The sequence below is a fragment of the Callospermophilus lateralis genome, chromosome X (assembly GCF_048772815.1).
Source record: "Callospermophilus lateralis isolate mCalLat2 chromosome X, mCalLat2.hap1, whole genome shotgun sequence".
NCBI lineage: Eukaryota > Metazoa > Chordata > Mammalia > Rodentia > Sciuridae > Callospermophilus > Callospermophilus lateralis.
This window is the reverse complement of record NC_135325.1, coordinates 84,833,146-84,850,057: the sequence shown is the minus strand read 5'-3', so window position 1 is coordinate 84,850,057 and position 16,912 is coordinate 84,833,146. Positions and strand designations below refer to the sequence as shown.

The window sequence follows — 16,912 nt, the reverse complement described above, 5'->3', positions numbered from 1 at the left end:
GATATAATCCCCAGAGGACTATAAATTCTAACCATGCCCTACCTGCCTACAGTTTCTACTTCTACCAACTAGTTAATTTAAATTATTTATCCACCAAATAGTTTGATCCACTGATGAAGTTAGAGCTCTCATATTCCAAACTTTTCCCCAAAGACTCACCTCAAAACATTGCTGCATGGGAGACCAAGTCTTTAACAGATGAGCTTTTGGGGGACATTCCAAACCCAAACCCATGATATGTTAGAGGTTACCTTTGATATCACTTCCTCCACAAATGAAGAAATCATTTCTACAGCACCCATTAGAGAGGTTTACCCAGCCTCTGCCTGTGTATACCTTTCTCTCCAAATACTGCCAATCCTAGACTATTTGGCCTTGATGGCAAGAACTGTCTTTTTCCTGTGACTTTTGGCCCTTTTACTCATGGATGTCATTTTGTCTGCTGAAAAGACACTTTTCCTATCACGAATATGGACTACACTGGCTCTGACAACCCTCTTTCTCTTTTGATTTAGATGAAGGATCTAGCAGCCAAAGCAATCACTCAAAGTTCAAATCTTATCATTTTTGCTTTTTTCCTTTTGGCCTTGGTTTTGTAAATCAGTTTTGAAAATATCATCCCATGGTTCATGTCAGGGTTAATTTATAACTAAGAGTGTTCTAGTTTTGCAATAGAGGGCATGTTATAAAGATGGAAAGGTGTTTCTTTCAGAGAGGTGCAAGTGACTTCTTGAGAATGTGCTGTAAGTACTTATTTTCTCTTTGGGAACTTTAAACATCTCTATCAGAAGCCAGAGTCCCAAATAACTGTGAGCTCCAAGTTCCTAGGTCCAGAGGCCAAGGTCTAAGTATGGTCATCTGATAACTGACCTTCTAATCAGCCTTGGTCTTTTACAGAAAGAGGACTCTTGTGACAATATTGAGATTGGTTAGAGTAGTTTAAGGAGGAAGGGGTGGAGGAAATAGCAAACAGTGTGGTCTGATAGGAGTTGACACAGTGGTTCTGGCCATGAACTGAGGCAATGGAAACAGAGGAATGGACAGAAAGCAGAAGTTGTGAGACATATTCAGGCAGTGTTCACAGGGCATCATGATTCATTGGAAGTGGGGAATGAGAATCAAGGAAACTCTCAGGATGAATCCCAGGTTTCAGGCATGGAGTTCTCCACAAAGAGTGATGAAATAGACTGTTCTATTTGTGATGGATTAAAGATGAAGGAATGCACTCGAAGGTTAGGGAAATGATATGTTTATATTTTGAAACTTTGAATTTTCCCATTTGAGACCAGGGCATGAGTGGATCATCCTGGTGGATGTGTCCAGTATGCAGCTGGGTAGATGTTTAAGAATTCAGGAGAACAATGTGGACTAGAGAGAAAGTAGTTTGTGTGGTAACATTTAAGTTCCTAGTATGAAATCATTCAGGAGGAAGAGGAAAGTTTGAGAAAGGAGCCCTGTCTTGACTCCAGGGATCTCTTCATTTTAGCCACTTATCTATTGTCATTGGTTAGTCCACAGCTGATTCCCTTGTGCAGTTTCCTTGTACTCTTCCAGGTTCAGAGAAGCATATGCTATAGCATTCTGGTCCCCCTCTAATAATTAGAAAATAACATGAGTGTGAGAATAATAGTGTAAATCGGTCTTAAAAATTATAAATGACTCTTTAGATGAATCTGATGGTAAAAGAGATATAAAACACAGAAAGCTGTACTTTTATTTTCTTGTTGTTTGAAAATACTACTGTGGCTTCCATGTATTTAATAAATGCACAAATTTTTGCTCATGACTTTGTACATGGCTCCATAAATCACTACTGTTTTATTCTAACTAATCATATGCCATATAAATTCCTCTTATATTTTTCTCTTAGCTATGGAAATTATAGGTGTTCTATCATCTCATTTCACAGATGTTAGCTTAAGAATATGCTAAATTAAACACACCAACACAATTCAAAATACTAAACTATAATAACATAAGCAGAAGGAGTGGTAGTTCTACCTAGGAATTCTTCCCCCTCCATAAGGCTACTCTAGTTTAAACAAAAAGTAATTTGATTTCAATCAATTTAATATACTCACAGTATTTTCATATGTTGTTCTTACACTTAATGAGAGTACATGGCATTATTTTTGTGGCCCTAACAAGACATTTCTCCTAGTAACTGCTCCAAATAGATATGTAATAAGCTTTATTTTAAAAAGATGTTTTAGTTGTAGTTGGATGCAATACTTTTAATTAATTAATTATTTAATTTTTATGTGGTGCTGAGTATTGAACCCAGTGCCTTGCAGCGCTAGGTGAGTGCTCTACTGCTGAGCCACAACCCTAGCTCCTGTCATAAGCTTTTTTTTTAAAATTTGTATTTATAGAGGGGCAGAATGCCTCTCTCTTTTATTTGTTTATTTTTATGTGGTGCTAAGTATCAAACCCAGTGCCCCACACATGCTAGGCAAGTGTTCCACCACTGAGCCCCATCCCCAGCCCCTGTCATAAGCTTTTTAGAGGAGAGAAATAACCACCCATTCCTTGGTGAACACACCATCAAATATTTGCTATTGTTTTATTGATCAAGATGGATGATTTTTATGTCTCTGGATCAGAGAGTGTTTAATCCAGCTAAGCTTCCCCAATGGTTCTCTCAATTCATCTTTTATAGATTATCTTCCTTCCAGAATGTCATTGTTCTTCTATCTGATTCTGTTGGTACTTGGGCTTCATGCTACAATCCATTGTACACCACCTAACAGCTCTGAAGGCAAAGTAACTACCTGCCATTTGCCCCAACAAAATGCCACTCTCTATAAGATGTCATCCATCAATGCTGACTTTGCATTCAACCTGTACCGGAGGCTCACTGTGGAGATCCCAAAACGGAATATCTTCTTTTCCCCTGTAAGCATTGCTGCAGCTTTGGCCATGCTTTCCTTTGCAGCTGGCTCCAGTACCCAAACTCAGATCCTGGAGGTCTTAGGGTACAACATCACAGACACTCCAGTGGCAGAGATACAGCAGGGCTTCCAACACCTGATTTGTTCACTGAATTTTCCAAAGAAGGAACTGGAATTGCAGATGGGAAATGCCCTCTTCATTGGGAAGCATCTGAAACCACTGGGAAAGTTCTTGGATGATGTCAAGACCCTCTATGAGACTGAAGTCTTTTCTACTGACTTCTCCAATGTTTCTGCAGCCCAACAGGAGATAAACTGTCATGTGCAGAAGCAAACCAAAGGGAAAATTGTGAACCTAATCCAAGACCTCAAGCTGAACACCATCATGGTCCTGGTGAATTATATTTATTTTAGAGGTAAGGCTCTAGTATGTCAATTTCAAGTCTACTGTTCAGATACTTTGGTGGAGCGCTGGGGGGAGCTCATGGTCTCTTATTACTGGCATCAGTAGGTGTCCCTCACACCACAATGATCTGCTCCACTGGACATAGCTGTGCATAGTATTGGATCATCCAGGAAGGACACACAGCTCTGTGAATGAGTCCAGGAAATTTCTAGGGAGAGCGCCCTTTCAGAGAGGTGGGTGACAATGGTATGAACATCCTGCTCATATTTGGCTAAAAATTTGTGGTTTTCAAAATATTTGGTGAAGTGGGACAAGCCTGTTCTTGGCAAGTAAACAGATTTATATGTAAACTCTACTGTGACTCTCAGTTGTTATGCATATTTCGACAAATTACATAAATACTTTTATCATGTATCATGTACTCTCTATGTACCAAACACTATGCTACATATGATTTACATATATTGTCTTATCCAATCCTCATTTTCATCTAATCCAAGTTCATACAGTTAATAAGTTTCAAAGCTGGTGTTCCCAACCAAGTCTTTCTAACTGTAAAGCTGTTCCATGTAACAACAAGAAATCATTGTGCCAAATAATTTCATATAATTCTATAGTATGTGTCAGCCAGGTTGGTGGAGAAGTGAAAAGTTATTGGCCATAAACCACACACATATAGGAAGTTAAAGTAGCAGAATGGATTTTTTGTCTCATTTCACCCTGTATGTTGGATGTCCTTATACCTTTTATGGAAGAGAAAATTGTTGCTCTGGTGGGCTCTGTTTAAGTATATTGGTTTTGAACACAAACAATGCCATTTGCTAGCTGGGTGACCATGTCAAGTGACTTTGTTTCTCTGATCTTAAGCTGCTCATTGTAAAACTGGCTGACAGTTGGTACCTACCTCTTGGTAGTCTTAATTACTAGATGAGATGGCAAATGGAAGCACTCTCATTGGTATTAATACTGGCTTAAAAGAAACACCTCTCTTTTCTCTGTATTTTAAGCCCAGTGGGCAAATCCTTTTCATCCATCTAAGACAGAAGAGAGCTCCAGTTTCTTAGTGGACAAGACCACCACAGTACAAGTGCCCATGATGCACCAGACAGAACAATACTATCACCTGATAGATATGGAATTGAACTGCACAGTACTGCAAATGGACTACAGCAAGAATGCACTTGCACTCTTTGTTTTTCCAAAAGAGGGACAGATGGAGCAGGTAGAAGCAACCATGTCATCAAAAATACTGAAAAAATGGAACCGCTTACTGCAGAAGGGGTAAATGATATAGTGAATATGAGGGGTAAAAGGTGGGCATAATGGTGCAGGTAAGACAAAGTTCAACAGAAACCCAGAAGCTGGAGAATGACCCTGAGCCAGTTATGTGATTATCATTAGAGTATGCCAAATCAAACCATGTGCCAGGCCCGTTGATGGACACTTTATTCACTTCATTTGACCTAAGCACTTTGTCAAACCTGCAAGGAGGTAGTATTATTGACATCTTTCAAATTAGAAAGAAAGGCCTAGAAAGATAAAATGAACTCTCCAAAGTCAACCAGCTAATAAATTGTTGACCTCCTCAACACCAACTAGAGCTTTGGGGATGAGTAGGATTTCAAAGTTGAGTTGGTTGGGCAGTCATTCTGGGCTGGAAGTACAAGATGGTAAACTATTATATTCCTAGATGATATCCTTTGACCTTTGTGCCACTGGCTCCTTAACCTTGGCCAACACCACCAAGATGTTTCCTTTTTATAATAGAGGAGTTACAGCCCAAAGTTATAGCCCAACATCGGCTAAACCAGAGTGCATTCCTTCCACATAACTTATGTGGTTTTTATATCATGTATTCATCTACATAGCAGTGGTTATCAATATTTAAGGGAGGATCAGAGACTAATAAAATACCATCATGAGAGATATAGAGAAGGAGAGAATCATGATTGGTGTAGTGATTGCAGTATCTCTCCTTCTTCAATCCCCACAGGTGGATTGACTTGTTTGTTCCAAAGTTTTCCATTTCTGCCACATATGATCTTGGAACCATGCTTATGAAAATGGGTCTCAAGGATGCCTTTGCTGAAAATGCTGATTTTCTTGGACTCACAGAGGACAACGGTTTGAAACTTTCCTATGTAAGTTGGTAGATTAAGAGTCCTTGAATTTATGAGTTGGAAGAGCCATTGAGAGTCAATTAATTCACCCCTTTCATTGTATCACTGAAAAGAATCTGTTATCTATGGGTGTGACTCCTTCTAGGCCACAATTACATCAGATTTATTCCCATTACAACAAATAACTCACTCCAACAGCTCCTTCCATCTCTTACCTAAAATGACACTAATGGAAAACCTTAAGAATCAGAAGTGACTCTGGTGAGATACAGTTCTGAAGATGGATCAGGTGCTTAACAGGTGACTCTTGGAGGCAGAAGGCCATGGAGAATAGGCCTAACAACTAGCCCTAAAATGCCAGAGATTCTTTAACTGCACTTAGCCAAGTAACCTTTATATTCAAGCAGCATCAACATAATATAGAAAATGGGTAGTCCCAAATATCCTTTTTTTCTCACTACCTCCAAACCTTTCCAAAGACTGTTGCTATAATTTCAGGGGACCAATAATGTTTGTTCTCCTCACCACAGGCTGCCCACAAGGCTGTGCTGCACCTTGGTGAAGAGGGGACTGAAGATGTAGAGGTCCCTGAAGTTGGATTCCTGGATCAGCATGAAATAACTCTTCATCCTATTATCCAATTTAATAGAACCTTTCTGCTGATGATCTTGGAGAAAAGCACTAGAAGCGTTCTGTTTCTAGGGAAAGTTGTGGACCCAACAGAAGTATGATTTGGGCAATTGCATGTTCATATTATAATGGCAAATAAATAAATATAATGGTAAATAAATAAATAAATAAAATATCCTGATGTGATGTGATTGATGTGGGCTTGAACTTGCCTTCTTTTACAAAGGGGTGAATATTGGACCTGGTACAACTGCCTGTGAAAGATTAATCCTGCGACTAAAGATTCAGAAAGTCAATGGCTGATTTATTATTATTTGTAACAAAAGAAGGTTCTATGTTAATATATTATTCAGAATCCCTTCCCCCAATTATTTAGCCCCAGAAAATTTGGCTGGAATGACAAATGCCTTTGCCATTGAAATAGTTGAAATGCAGGTCAGGTCCTCATATTCCAGTATTCCAATAAGATCAATGGATATAAAAATGCCAGGTAGTGGCTTATATGTAAATTTCTCAACTTCCTTCCTTCTACCCTTTAAGAATGCTTCTCTGTGTTCTTGTCAGAACTGCCATTGGTAGGTTGAATGAAACTTTTCCCACTATACTACTGAGAAACAGAGCTTACTGCTTTGTGACCTAGTCAGCATGGAACAATAGAGCAAGAGAGAAATAAATTCCCCTGAACAACCTTACCTTCCCCCAAATGTTCTCATCTTGCCAAGTTTTAAGCTGCCAATGGAGAAGGAGTCATTCACTCATATTATATCTTATAGCCACTCATTCTCAGTGTTCTAATCAGACAGACAGACTCTTTTTCAAATATTACACTCCTGTCACACTCCATCAAGTAGGAATATCCTCGTTCCCTCCCTTTTGTTCTCTATCTTCAATGAAGTTTTATAGTTTTTGAATCCTCAGAGTTTTTCTGCCCATGCATACCAACTCACCTCACTATACAAAGTAGATTTAATTTCAGATAATATGTATCCAAATTCCTGAATTAGAATTTGACATACACAAATAGCACAGTGAGGATTAATTCCATAGTTAATTCTAGTTCCAAGGTAAAAATCTTTCAGCAATAGGGAAATAGCAACAAATGCATAAGTGCTATTGCAGATATTGCACTTACAAAAATGTGCATATTTGTAAACATACACATTTTGTAAATATATGGGTTTCAAATTTATTTCTTATTAGACACACTTTCTTGTAGGTTTTCTCATTTCTGATATAGTTCAAACTTTGGTCTTATGGATATGAAATTGGAAGCCCAGAAAAGGATAGTGATTCCTAGTACAGAAAGTTAACTATTAAAATTGAGTCTGATTTCAATGAAGTTACATTACAATCCTACTTCTGCTACTTACACTATTTTGTAATCTTGAGCAAGGTAGCTAAATCCTGTACCTTATTTTTCCAATCTATAAATGGAAATACTAATAATATTTATGTCATCACTGTATACCAAAAACATGTGATGCAGCAAAAATGCTGACACTGAAATACATAGTGATAAATACTTACATTAAATGGAAGAAAGATCTGAAAAGAACCCTAACTTTATATCTCAAGGATCTAATTAAAAAGTTATGTCTAAAGTTAGTGTAAGAGAAACAATAATATTAGAGCAGAAATAAAACAGACTATAAAAATAGGAAATAAACAATAAATTAAAATTGGTTTTTGAAAAGATGGCAAACCTGTAGGTATTCTAAAAAATAGAAGACTCAAAATCAGAAATAAAACAGGAGATAATACAACTAATGACACAAAGTGGATTAGAAGGTAGGCCTGGGTCCCCTCCTCCACCAGTGGGGCAGACACCCACCAGAGTCCAGCTTCCAGTACAGGACTGCCTCTTCTAACCAGCAGACTACCGAGGGAGCCCAGGCCCAGCCCAGATCCATCTATACCAGCCCGCACAGGACCCAGGCTCACAGTAGGCCTGGGTCCATTTTTCAACCAGCAGCACCAGCCAGACCCCAACCTCCAACACAGGACCGCCTCTTCTGACCAGCAGACTAACTGGGAGCCCAGGTCTGTCTGACCCAGATCTGTCCACACCAACTTGCGCAGGACCCAGGTCCAGGGTATGTCTGAGTTTGTCTCCCCCCATACCCCCACCTGGGACCCTAAACCTAACCCACATCCATCTTGGGACACTGCAGTCATTGCCATAGCCTTACCCATGCAGTAGCCCCTAACTTTTTGACAACAGACAGGGCCTTGAAACAGCTGAATCTTAGAGTAGGCATCACAAAGGGTGTATGAGGCCCACACTTTCAGCCCCATCTCTGTAAAACATTGGGGGCACCTTAACTATTATCTCGAGTTACCTTGGCTATTGCTGCCACAACCTTTAGATGCAGTAGCATACATTGATGGATACTAACAGGGTCTGGAAGCCCAACATCAAGGTGAGGTACAGACAATCTGCAGGAGTACTACAAGAATATAGGGAATAAACTGTAGTATCTCAGGTCCATACTGAAAGAAAGGAAGACACATAGACAACATGAAAAAAAAACAAGGGAGGAAAGTGCCCCAAACACACTAGGATACTATAATAACAGAACCCATGAACAGCGAAGTTGATGAAATGTCAGAGAAGGAGTTCAGAAGGTTCATAATTAAAATGATCTGTGAATTAGAGAATGGCCTAAATGAACAAATACAGGCAAAAATTGATAACTGCAACAAAGAGATAAAAGAACAAATACAGGTAGCAGAAGATTACTTTAAGATAGAGACAGAGACTCTGAACAAAAAAACAGTCAGAAATCCTTAAAATGAAGGATACAATAAATCAAATAAAAAACTCAATAGAAAGCATAACCAACAGACGAGATCACTTAGAAAAAAGAACATCAGATAATGAAGAAAAAGTATACAATCTGGAAAATAAAGTTGATCACACAGTGAAGATAGTAAGAAACCATGAACAGAACATCCAAAAATTATGGGATAGCATCAAATGACCAAATATAAGAGTTATTGGGATAGAGGAAGGCACAGAGTTTCAAACCAAAGGAATGCACATTCTCTTCATTGAGATAATACCAGAAAATTCACCAAGCATAAAGAACGAATTGGAAAACCAAATACAAGAGGCTTACAGGATGCCCAATGTACAAATTACAGCAGATCTACATCAAGGCACATTATAATGAAAATGTCAAGCATACAGAATAAGGATAGAATCTTAAAAGCTGCAGGAGAGATGAGTCAAATCACATATAGGGGGAGACCAAATCGTATCTCAGCAGATTTTTCATCCTAGAACCTCAAAGCCAGGAGATCATGGAACAACATATACCAAGCTCTGAAAGAAAATGGATGTCAACCAAGAAGCTTTAGATTGATGATGATATAAAAACCTTTCATGATAATTAAAAGTTAAAAGAATTTACAACTAGAAAGCCAGCACTACAGAACATCCTCAGCAAAATATTCCAAGAAGAGGAAATAAAAAACAATGATGAAAATCACCAGAGGGAGGTATTACACTAAAGGAAAATCTAATCAGAGGAGAAACCAAGTCACATTAAATACCAAAAATAAACAAAAATGCCTGGGAATACAAATCATGTCTCAATAATAACCTTGAATATTAATGGCCTAAACTCACCAGTCAAAAGACATAGACTAGCAGGTTGGATTAAAAAAAATTATAATATAATTTTAATTAATATATATATAATTATAATATAATATTATTATAATATATAATATAATAATATAATAATATAATATTATTATAATATTTTAATATATATTATTATACTTATACTATTATTATAATTAATAATAACTATAATTCCATGAGAAAAAGGATATCTGAAGGATGTGTCAAGGTCTCCTTTGTCACCATTTGTGTCTGACATCTAGCTCAAGGAATGGCATAAAGCTGGCAGCTTGTCTTGTGTCATCCTGAAACAGCACCTGTGATACTCCTGTTAATATTAACTTGAGCTCATCCATTTCATAAGACTATCAAGGAACTAAACTAAGTCACAACCAGCTACAGACCTGGTGATAGCAGCAGGCTCTTCTGGAAGGTTATGTAAGTCATAGATTTTTATCTTCATTCTCAGAGGCTACATCCCTAAAAGGTCTAGTTTGGTTTCCTATAGAGAGAACTCCTGATCACTGATTTGCACAAAGCACCATCATGGAGAAAGTGATGGGCTACATCATATAAAATAAACATTAGTATATTTGGGGGGCCAAGTACTCTGCACACATAATTGTCTGAAATTATCCTTTGTTATGATGACTGTGATAGGTAATTTTATATGTCTACTTTGCTAGGCTATAATGTCCAGTTTGGGGTTGCTGTGAAGGTGTTATTAAATGTGATGAACATTTTAATCAATAAACTTTGAGTGAAGCAGATTACCCTTCAGTTGAAGGTTTTATGAAAAAGGAGTGAAGTCTTTGAAAAAAGGCAAAAATTTACCTCCAGACTGCTTTGAACCTGACAATGCAATATAAACTCTTTCCTGGGATTCCATCCTACCAGCCTTGCTGATTTCAGACTTGTCAGCCTCCATAATCATGTAAGTTAATTTTCTAAAATTACTCTCTCTCTCTCTCTCTCTCTCTCTCTCTCTCTCTTTCTCTCTATCTCTATCTCTATCTCTCTTTCTCTTTCTCTCTCTCTACATAGATAGATAGGTAGGTAGATAGATAGATAGATACGATATAATCTTGTTCTCAAGCTCCCTAATATCATGAGTAATGATGTTGTGAACATTTATCTGAAGTAGCTTATGGAATTGAAAAAAATGTTACTTTATTTTCCTATAACTTCACTGAACATTTATCTTGACCATGCAACTCTTCTAATAGCATATCAACTTCTTTAGTCATTTATTAAAATTTCCTTCCTCTTTGGTTGACTATATGGCCCAAATCAAGATTTTTCCCACCTTTTTTAATACTACCTCATGATGATTTAACTAACATAAAAGGTAAGATTTACTCATGCATTGGCTTGATATCAGGGGATAAAATTTCTTGTCCAAGGTAGTGAACATTCGTTTACATTGGCTTCTGCTAATATTTCCTTTCCACAGTGACTTCTGTCCATCTCCACAGGCATTGGTTCCACTTGTGTATGACCTGCCCTGACCTTCACAGGGGCCTTTTAATATAACGTTCTCTTGATGCCCACTCAAGCTTTCTTTAAATTCTCTGGTTCTTCTTTAATGTTGTAGGGAACCCCTTGGGACATAAAGACTCAGCTACTCTCCCTACACCATGTGGGGCTTCCAGGGTCTCTATGAGGTTATCCTCATGTACATGCACTTCCACACTTCTCTAAACCTTTGCTTCTATTCTAAAATACCATGTTGGATATATGGCTTATCCACACAGGTTTCAGACTTCCAAGATGACATCCTAGAAATTAAGGCAAGATATTTATACTTATCTGGAATTTATTTTGGCCTCTTCACTTGGGACTCAGCATAGGCAGATAGAGGAGACAAGTCAGAAACAGGTTGTAAGTTCCTTTTTCAAAGGCTGGTATATTCGCCAATCACTGCTGTTTACAGTGGGTGGAACAGGAATATGGTACAGTGGTTTCTACTGGAATGTGGAAATGTATTTTTTTCCTGGAGATATGAGCTTTAAAGTAGTCTCTGATATGTGTACCTAAGTGGAAGCCATGCCCAAGACACATGACTCAAAGGAGACAAAGATGAAACAATAAGTCTGCTCTGAGGATGCATGCATTTTAAGTTACATCCATTACTAATGTATTCATGTGCTTTAGGAACACTGAGACATCAGAGCAAACTTCAAGAGGGTGAAAGTTACTTTGGAATTGATGATCAGGTCTTGGGTCTGGAGGACTAAGTCCCCCCAAAAAAGTACACAAAGGCTTTCTTGGCCTCTGGCATAAATTTCTTTGGTGCAAAGAAAACTCAAGTTAATGAATAAGATAAATGATCTCCATCCAGGAGTGTCAAATTAATTGACTTTGTGTAGTTCCCTCACAGTGATTTTGAATCTGGTCCTTAGAAAATGATTGCAAATTCCTTGATACAATGTTAATTAAGTAGTTTGAGAAAGTGATATACACCTCTGAGGCAAGGTTACCTAATTTGGGTGAAATGAGTTTTGTGTATCAAAAGATTTACTCAAGAGAGTGAAGAAACCACCAGATAATTGTATATAATATTTTCAGATAATGTCTGATAAGAAATTATTATCCAGAATATATAAAGAACTCCTATAATTCAATAACAACAACAATGAAAATCACCCAATTAAAATATGGGAAAACTTTAATTTTATTTTTATTTCTACTAGGAAGATATAAAAATGGTCAGAAAGCACTGAAAAGATGCTGAACATCATCAGTCTTAGGGAAATACAGACTGAAATCATAAAGAGACAATATTTTATACCCATTAGGATAACTACTATTTTAAATAATGGAAAAGAAGTGTTGGAGAAGATGTAGAGAAGTAGGAATGCTTGGATATTGTTAATGGGAATGAATAACTGGAACAAACTCCGTGGAAAACAGTTTGGTATTTCCTTAAAATATTAAACATAGAATTACTGAAGTATCCAGCAATTTTGCTTTAAGGTAGCTATCCTAAAGAACTGAAGGCAATGACTCAAACCAAATGCTTGTATACCAATGTTCGTAGAAGCATTATTCACGATATGCAAAACCTAGATGTTCATTAACAGATGACTAAATGAAAATAATGTGTTGCACACATTCAGTAAAATTCAGCCACAAAAATGAAGTTATGACACAACCTATAATAGGAATAAACCTTGAAATTATTCTAAGTGAAATAATCTATGAAAGGACAAATATTATGTGGTTCCACTTAGATGAGGTGCCTGGAATATTCAAACTCATTGAGTCAGATGGTAGAATAGAATTTACATGAGGAAGGTGGTGATGATAGTAGTGAGAAAGGGGAGTTGTTGTTTAATCAGTATTGTTTTAATTTGGGATGATAAAAATATTCCAGAAATGGAGAGTGGTAATAATTGCCCAACATTGTGAATTTACCTGATGCCAATAATTGTACTTTCTCCATATTTTTATTGGTACATTATAGTGGTATATAATTTAGCCATATAATTTGCCCAATATCCTTTCCCAGTATCAATAATTGTACTGTTAAAGGTGGTAGAAATATTTTTTTAACAAAACAAAACAAACTTACAAATTTGTTTTTGCATTCCTAAAAACATATTCTATACATAATAAAGTGTCCTGGATAGCATGGGACAAACCTTGTACTAAACCTTGTGAGGAATATGAAATAAGCATATTAGCTCTCCCTAACTAGGCCTAAAAATCACTCGAGAGCCAAGTTTTATGTACATTAAGTTGGTGTTCTCTGAATAAATGAAAGCATATTCTGCTGTGCACAAGATACCTGACTGGGAAGCAGAAAGAAAAAAATAGAAATTAGATATATCAATAAATATGTAAATTTATAATAAATGAGTATGTATAAATATATAAATGCAGATTTTCTTACTCAGATCAGAGATCTATCAAGGAGCTGGCTAAAACAATTTTAAATCATCAAAATTTTGGGGAATATGAATTTATATTCTCTCACAATAATTATATATGATTAGTAAAAGTTAACTTTTAGTATAACAAAAATGAACAAAGAGGTAGAGAGAATGGAAGAGTGCAAACTAACACATTTAATTTGACCAGAACAATAATAGATATGATATATCAAGAGTTTACTATGTTGCAGTCAGTATGCTAAGCGTTTTGTACATATTATCTCAATTTTTATGACAACCCTAGGCAGGAATGTGGCAGAGGCAACTAGCTGTCCCGCTCCTACCTCCGTAGTGAAGGGTTATTTCTGGCAAATGCACCCAATGAGGGATTACATTTTCTATCCATTCCTATGCAATCGAATGCATTAATGTGATCAGTACTCACGGTAAACTAAACAATGGTCCCTAAAGGTATACACATCCTAATCTGTGGAACCTATTAATTGTACTTTATGTGGCGAAAGGGACTTTGTCAATGAAGAAAGTTAAGGATTTTGAGTGATTATCTTGTATTACTCAGATGAGTCCTAAATGTAATCACAAGTGAACCTTTAAGAGGGAGGCAATGGGATATTTGCTCACAAAGGTAGTGTAATGATGAAGTCAGAGAGAGATTTGAAGATGCTATGTTGCTGGATTTGAGGTTGGATGAAGGGGCTATAGTTCAAGGAATGCAAGGTATGCTGCACTTGAAGTTGAAAAGGACAAGGGAATTGATTCTCTTCTAGTGCCTCCACATAGGGAACACATTTGTTGGCATATATGTTTCTGACCAGAAAATATGTTTTGTGTTTCTGACCTCCAAAACTATAAGGAAATCAGTTTCTCTCATTTTAAGCCCTTGCATTTGTAGTAATTTGTTACAGAAGTCATCAGAAGCTAATATAGTTCCCATGAAAAAAAATGGGCAGAATATGACCAGGGCCACAAAGCTATTTGCAAAGACCTTAGGTATTTTGACCTCATAATCCTCTTTCTCCATAAAATTGTATGTTATGACTGCGTTGATACAAAAATGAGTATAATCTAGGTTCAAATCATAATCGTATGTCTGTTATTATTACATTCATTTTTCTTCTTTTAAAAAATCAATTTAAATTAAAACATATGGGCTCATAAAAATATCATGAGACACAGGCCTTGGGACTACTGTACCTCATAGGTAAGTCAGAACTGTATGACACTTTGAACCATGGAGGTTATGAGTCCAGAGTGCCTTCTACACTTTCTTTCTTGAAAGAGTTAACACAAGAAAGACATTTTGTGTTTTCTGAGGCACCATGTGAAGGAAAGTTACCTTGTATCTTCCAATACTTACATAGAACTGTTACATAAGTGAAAAATGAGAATTTGTTGTTTTAAGTCACAGAAAGATTGGAGTGCATTTGTAACAGCAGATAACACCAGAATAATGAATATAGAAACTGTCTTTTGAAGTGGAATTCATCTATAATGAAAAACTTTACTGCATAGTTTTCTTAGTGCTCAATTTATATGAAGTGAGTAGGCTAACACTGAAAACTAGAGATATGGATGCCCAAGTTTTACAGTGGCAAAATATTGGGTGAAATCATAATACATGATAACTTGGAAGTCACACCAAAGACTTGCTAAGCCCAAATCTCTAGAAGGAGAAACTAGATAACAGAATGTTGATAAATGTATGTTAGTTGTTACTAGCTGCATTTAGCAAGATGTGCAAAAAACTGGGTACACATGGGTTAAAAATCAGCTATTTTGAAATTAAAGACAGAAAGCAATAGAATCCAAAAATTAATGGCCAAATTAGTCTTATCAGGCTGCCACAATAAAATACCATAGACAACAGAAATTAATTTTCTTACCATTCTGCAGGACTGAAATCCCAGATTAAGTTCTGGTAGGATATATTTCTGGTGAAGACTTCCTTTCTGGCTTGTAGCCAGCTGACTTCTCACTAATTCCTCACATGCTCTTTCTTCTGTGCAAGTGCATGAAAAGAGAGAAATATAATTCCCTTCCTCTTTTTGTAAGGGCAGCAATCTGATTGCATTAAGACCCCATGATAATGGTCTCATTTACTCTTAGTCACATTTTAAATCTTTATCCTCAAATACATTCATAATGGGGCTTAGTACTTCAACATATGAATTGTGTGGGGACATGATTAAGTCCAAAGCAGTAGGCTTGCAGTATTTTAAATGCCAACTACTGCTATGTTCAAAACAGAAATAATTCAAACTGAAAAAGTCTTTAAGCAAAGACGTTAATAAAAACTCTGAGTGTAAAATGGCAAAATAGAGAATGCCAAAAACCCATCTTCCACAGAACAACTAACAAACTAGCAAAAATCTGTCACAATTTTTCTTATCTCCAGAGACTAACTAAAAGCTTACAGAAACAAGATGAACCTTAATCAAGAAAAGAATAGTGGAATCTGAGTAGGCACATATAGATTTTTAAAATTAAAATTACAGTGGTCCCTTATTCCATTCCCCAGTTCAATGGGACCTAGAGGACAATAGTTTGTTCTAGGGAGAGATAATGGTACCAAAGGGAGTAGAATAGATATTTTCTCAAAGGATTGTATTTGGTTGCTTTGGCATATTTGGTAGCTCCCTGGAAGATAGGCTAAAAAAATTTGCCTTAATTTCACCTAACAGTCTCACTTTTGAGATGACTATTCAAAAAACAGTTATTGAAGATATTTAAAGGCAAATGACTTTGTCACTGCTGGAGACAAATGGATAAAGTTGGATCACACAGAACACTAACCCAAAAACTTGGGAAGAAAATAATATGGACTTTTTGATTTGGGGAACATAGACTTCCAAATGCTCTACATAGTCTTAGGAATCTGTAAGTGTCCACACTGGTGACAGTGGTGCCAGTGGTTTTGTATCTTCTCAGGAAATCCCCGAGGGCCTAAGCCTTAGCTCTGGATGACATCCAGTTCTGTGCAAATGGAAGCAGAGTTTTAACAGCCATGTTAAGTATTAGAGACAAGTCCCAATACATACACTGTGCCCATTTGCAAATAATTATTTTAGTATCTAGAATGTTAAGATCCTTACCAAAAAGAGAGGCCCCATACAAGGATGTGTGGCATACAGAAATCTCTGTCCATTTGCTAGCTGATTAAGCTAATGTAGCAAAGACTTCATTTATTACATGTAAAAGCAATACATACATACAGTTAGTTCAGAAAGTAACTAAGCAAATAGTAACAACTATCGCAAGCAGCAACAAAAAAGTCTAAGCATGGAGGAATAACTAATCTCCAGAATTACCATATTTTGATACTCAAAATGACTGGATTTGAC

The 16,912-nt window shown here is 36.8% G+C and overlaps 1 protein-coding gene across 1 annotated transcript; it reads left to right on the top strand.

The window, feature by feature from the left end:
- The first annotated feature begins 736 nt into the window (after window positions 1-736).
- Window positions 737-6,148, top strand: Serpina7 (serpin family A member 7). Its single transcript, XM_077107418.1, has 5 exons — window positions 737-743; window positions 2,660-3,307; window positions 4,305-4,578; window positions 5,291-5,438; window positions 5,948-6,148. The coding sequence occupies exons 1-5, from the start codon at window positions 737-739 to the stop codon at window positions 6,146-6,148; spliced, it is 1,278 nt and encodes a 425-aa protein (XP_076963533.1).
- The last annotated feature ends 10,764 nt before the right edge of the window (window positions 6,149-16,912 follow it).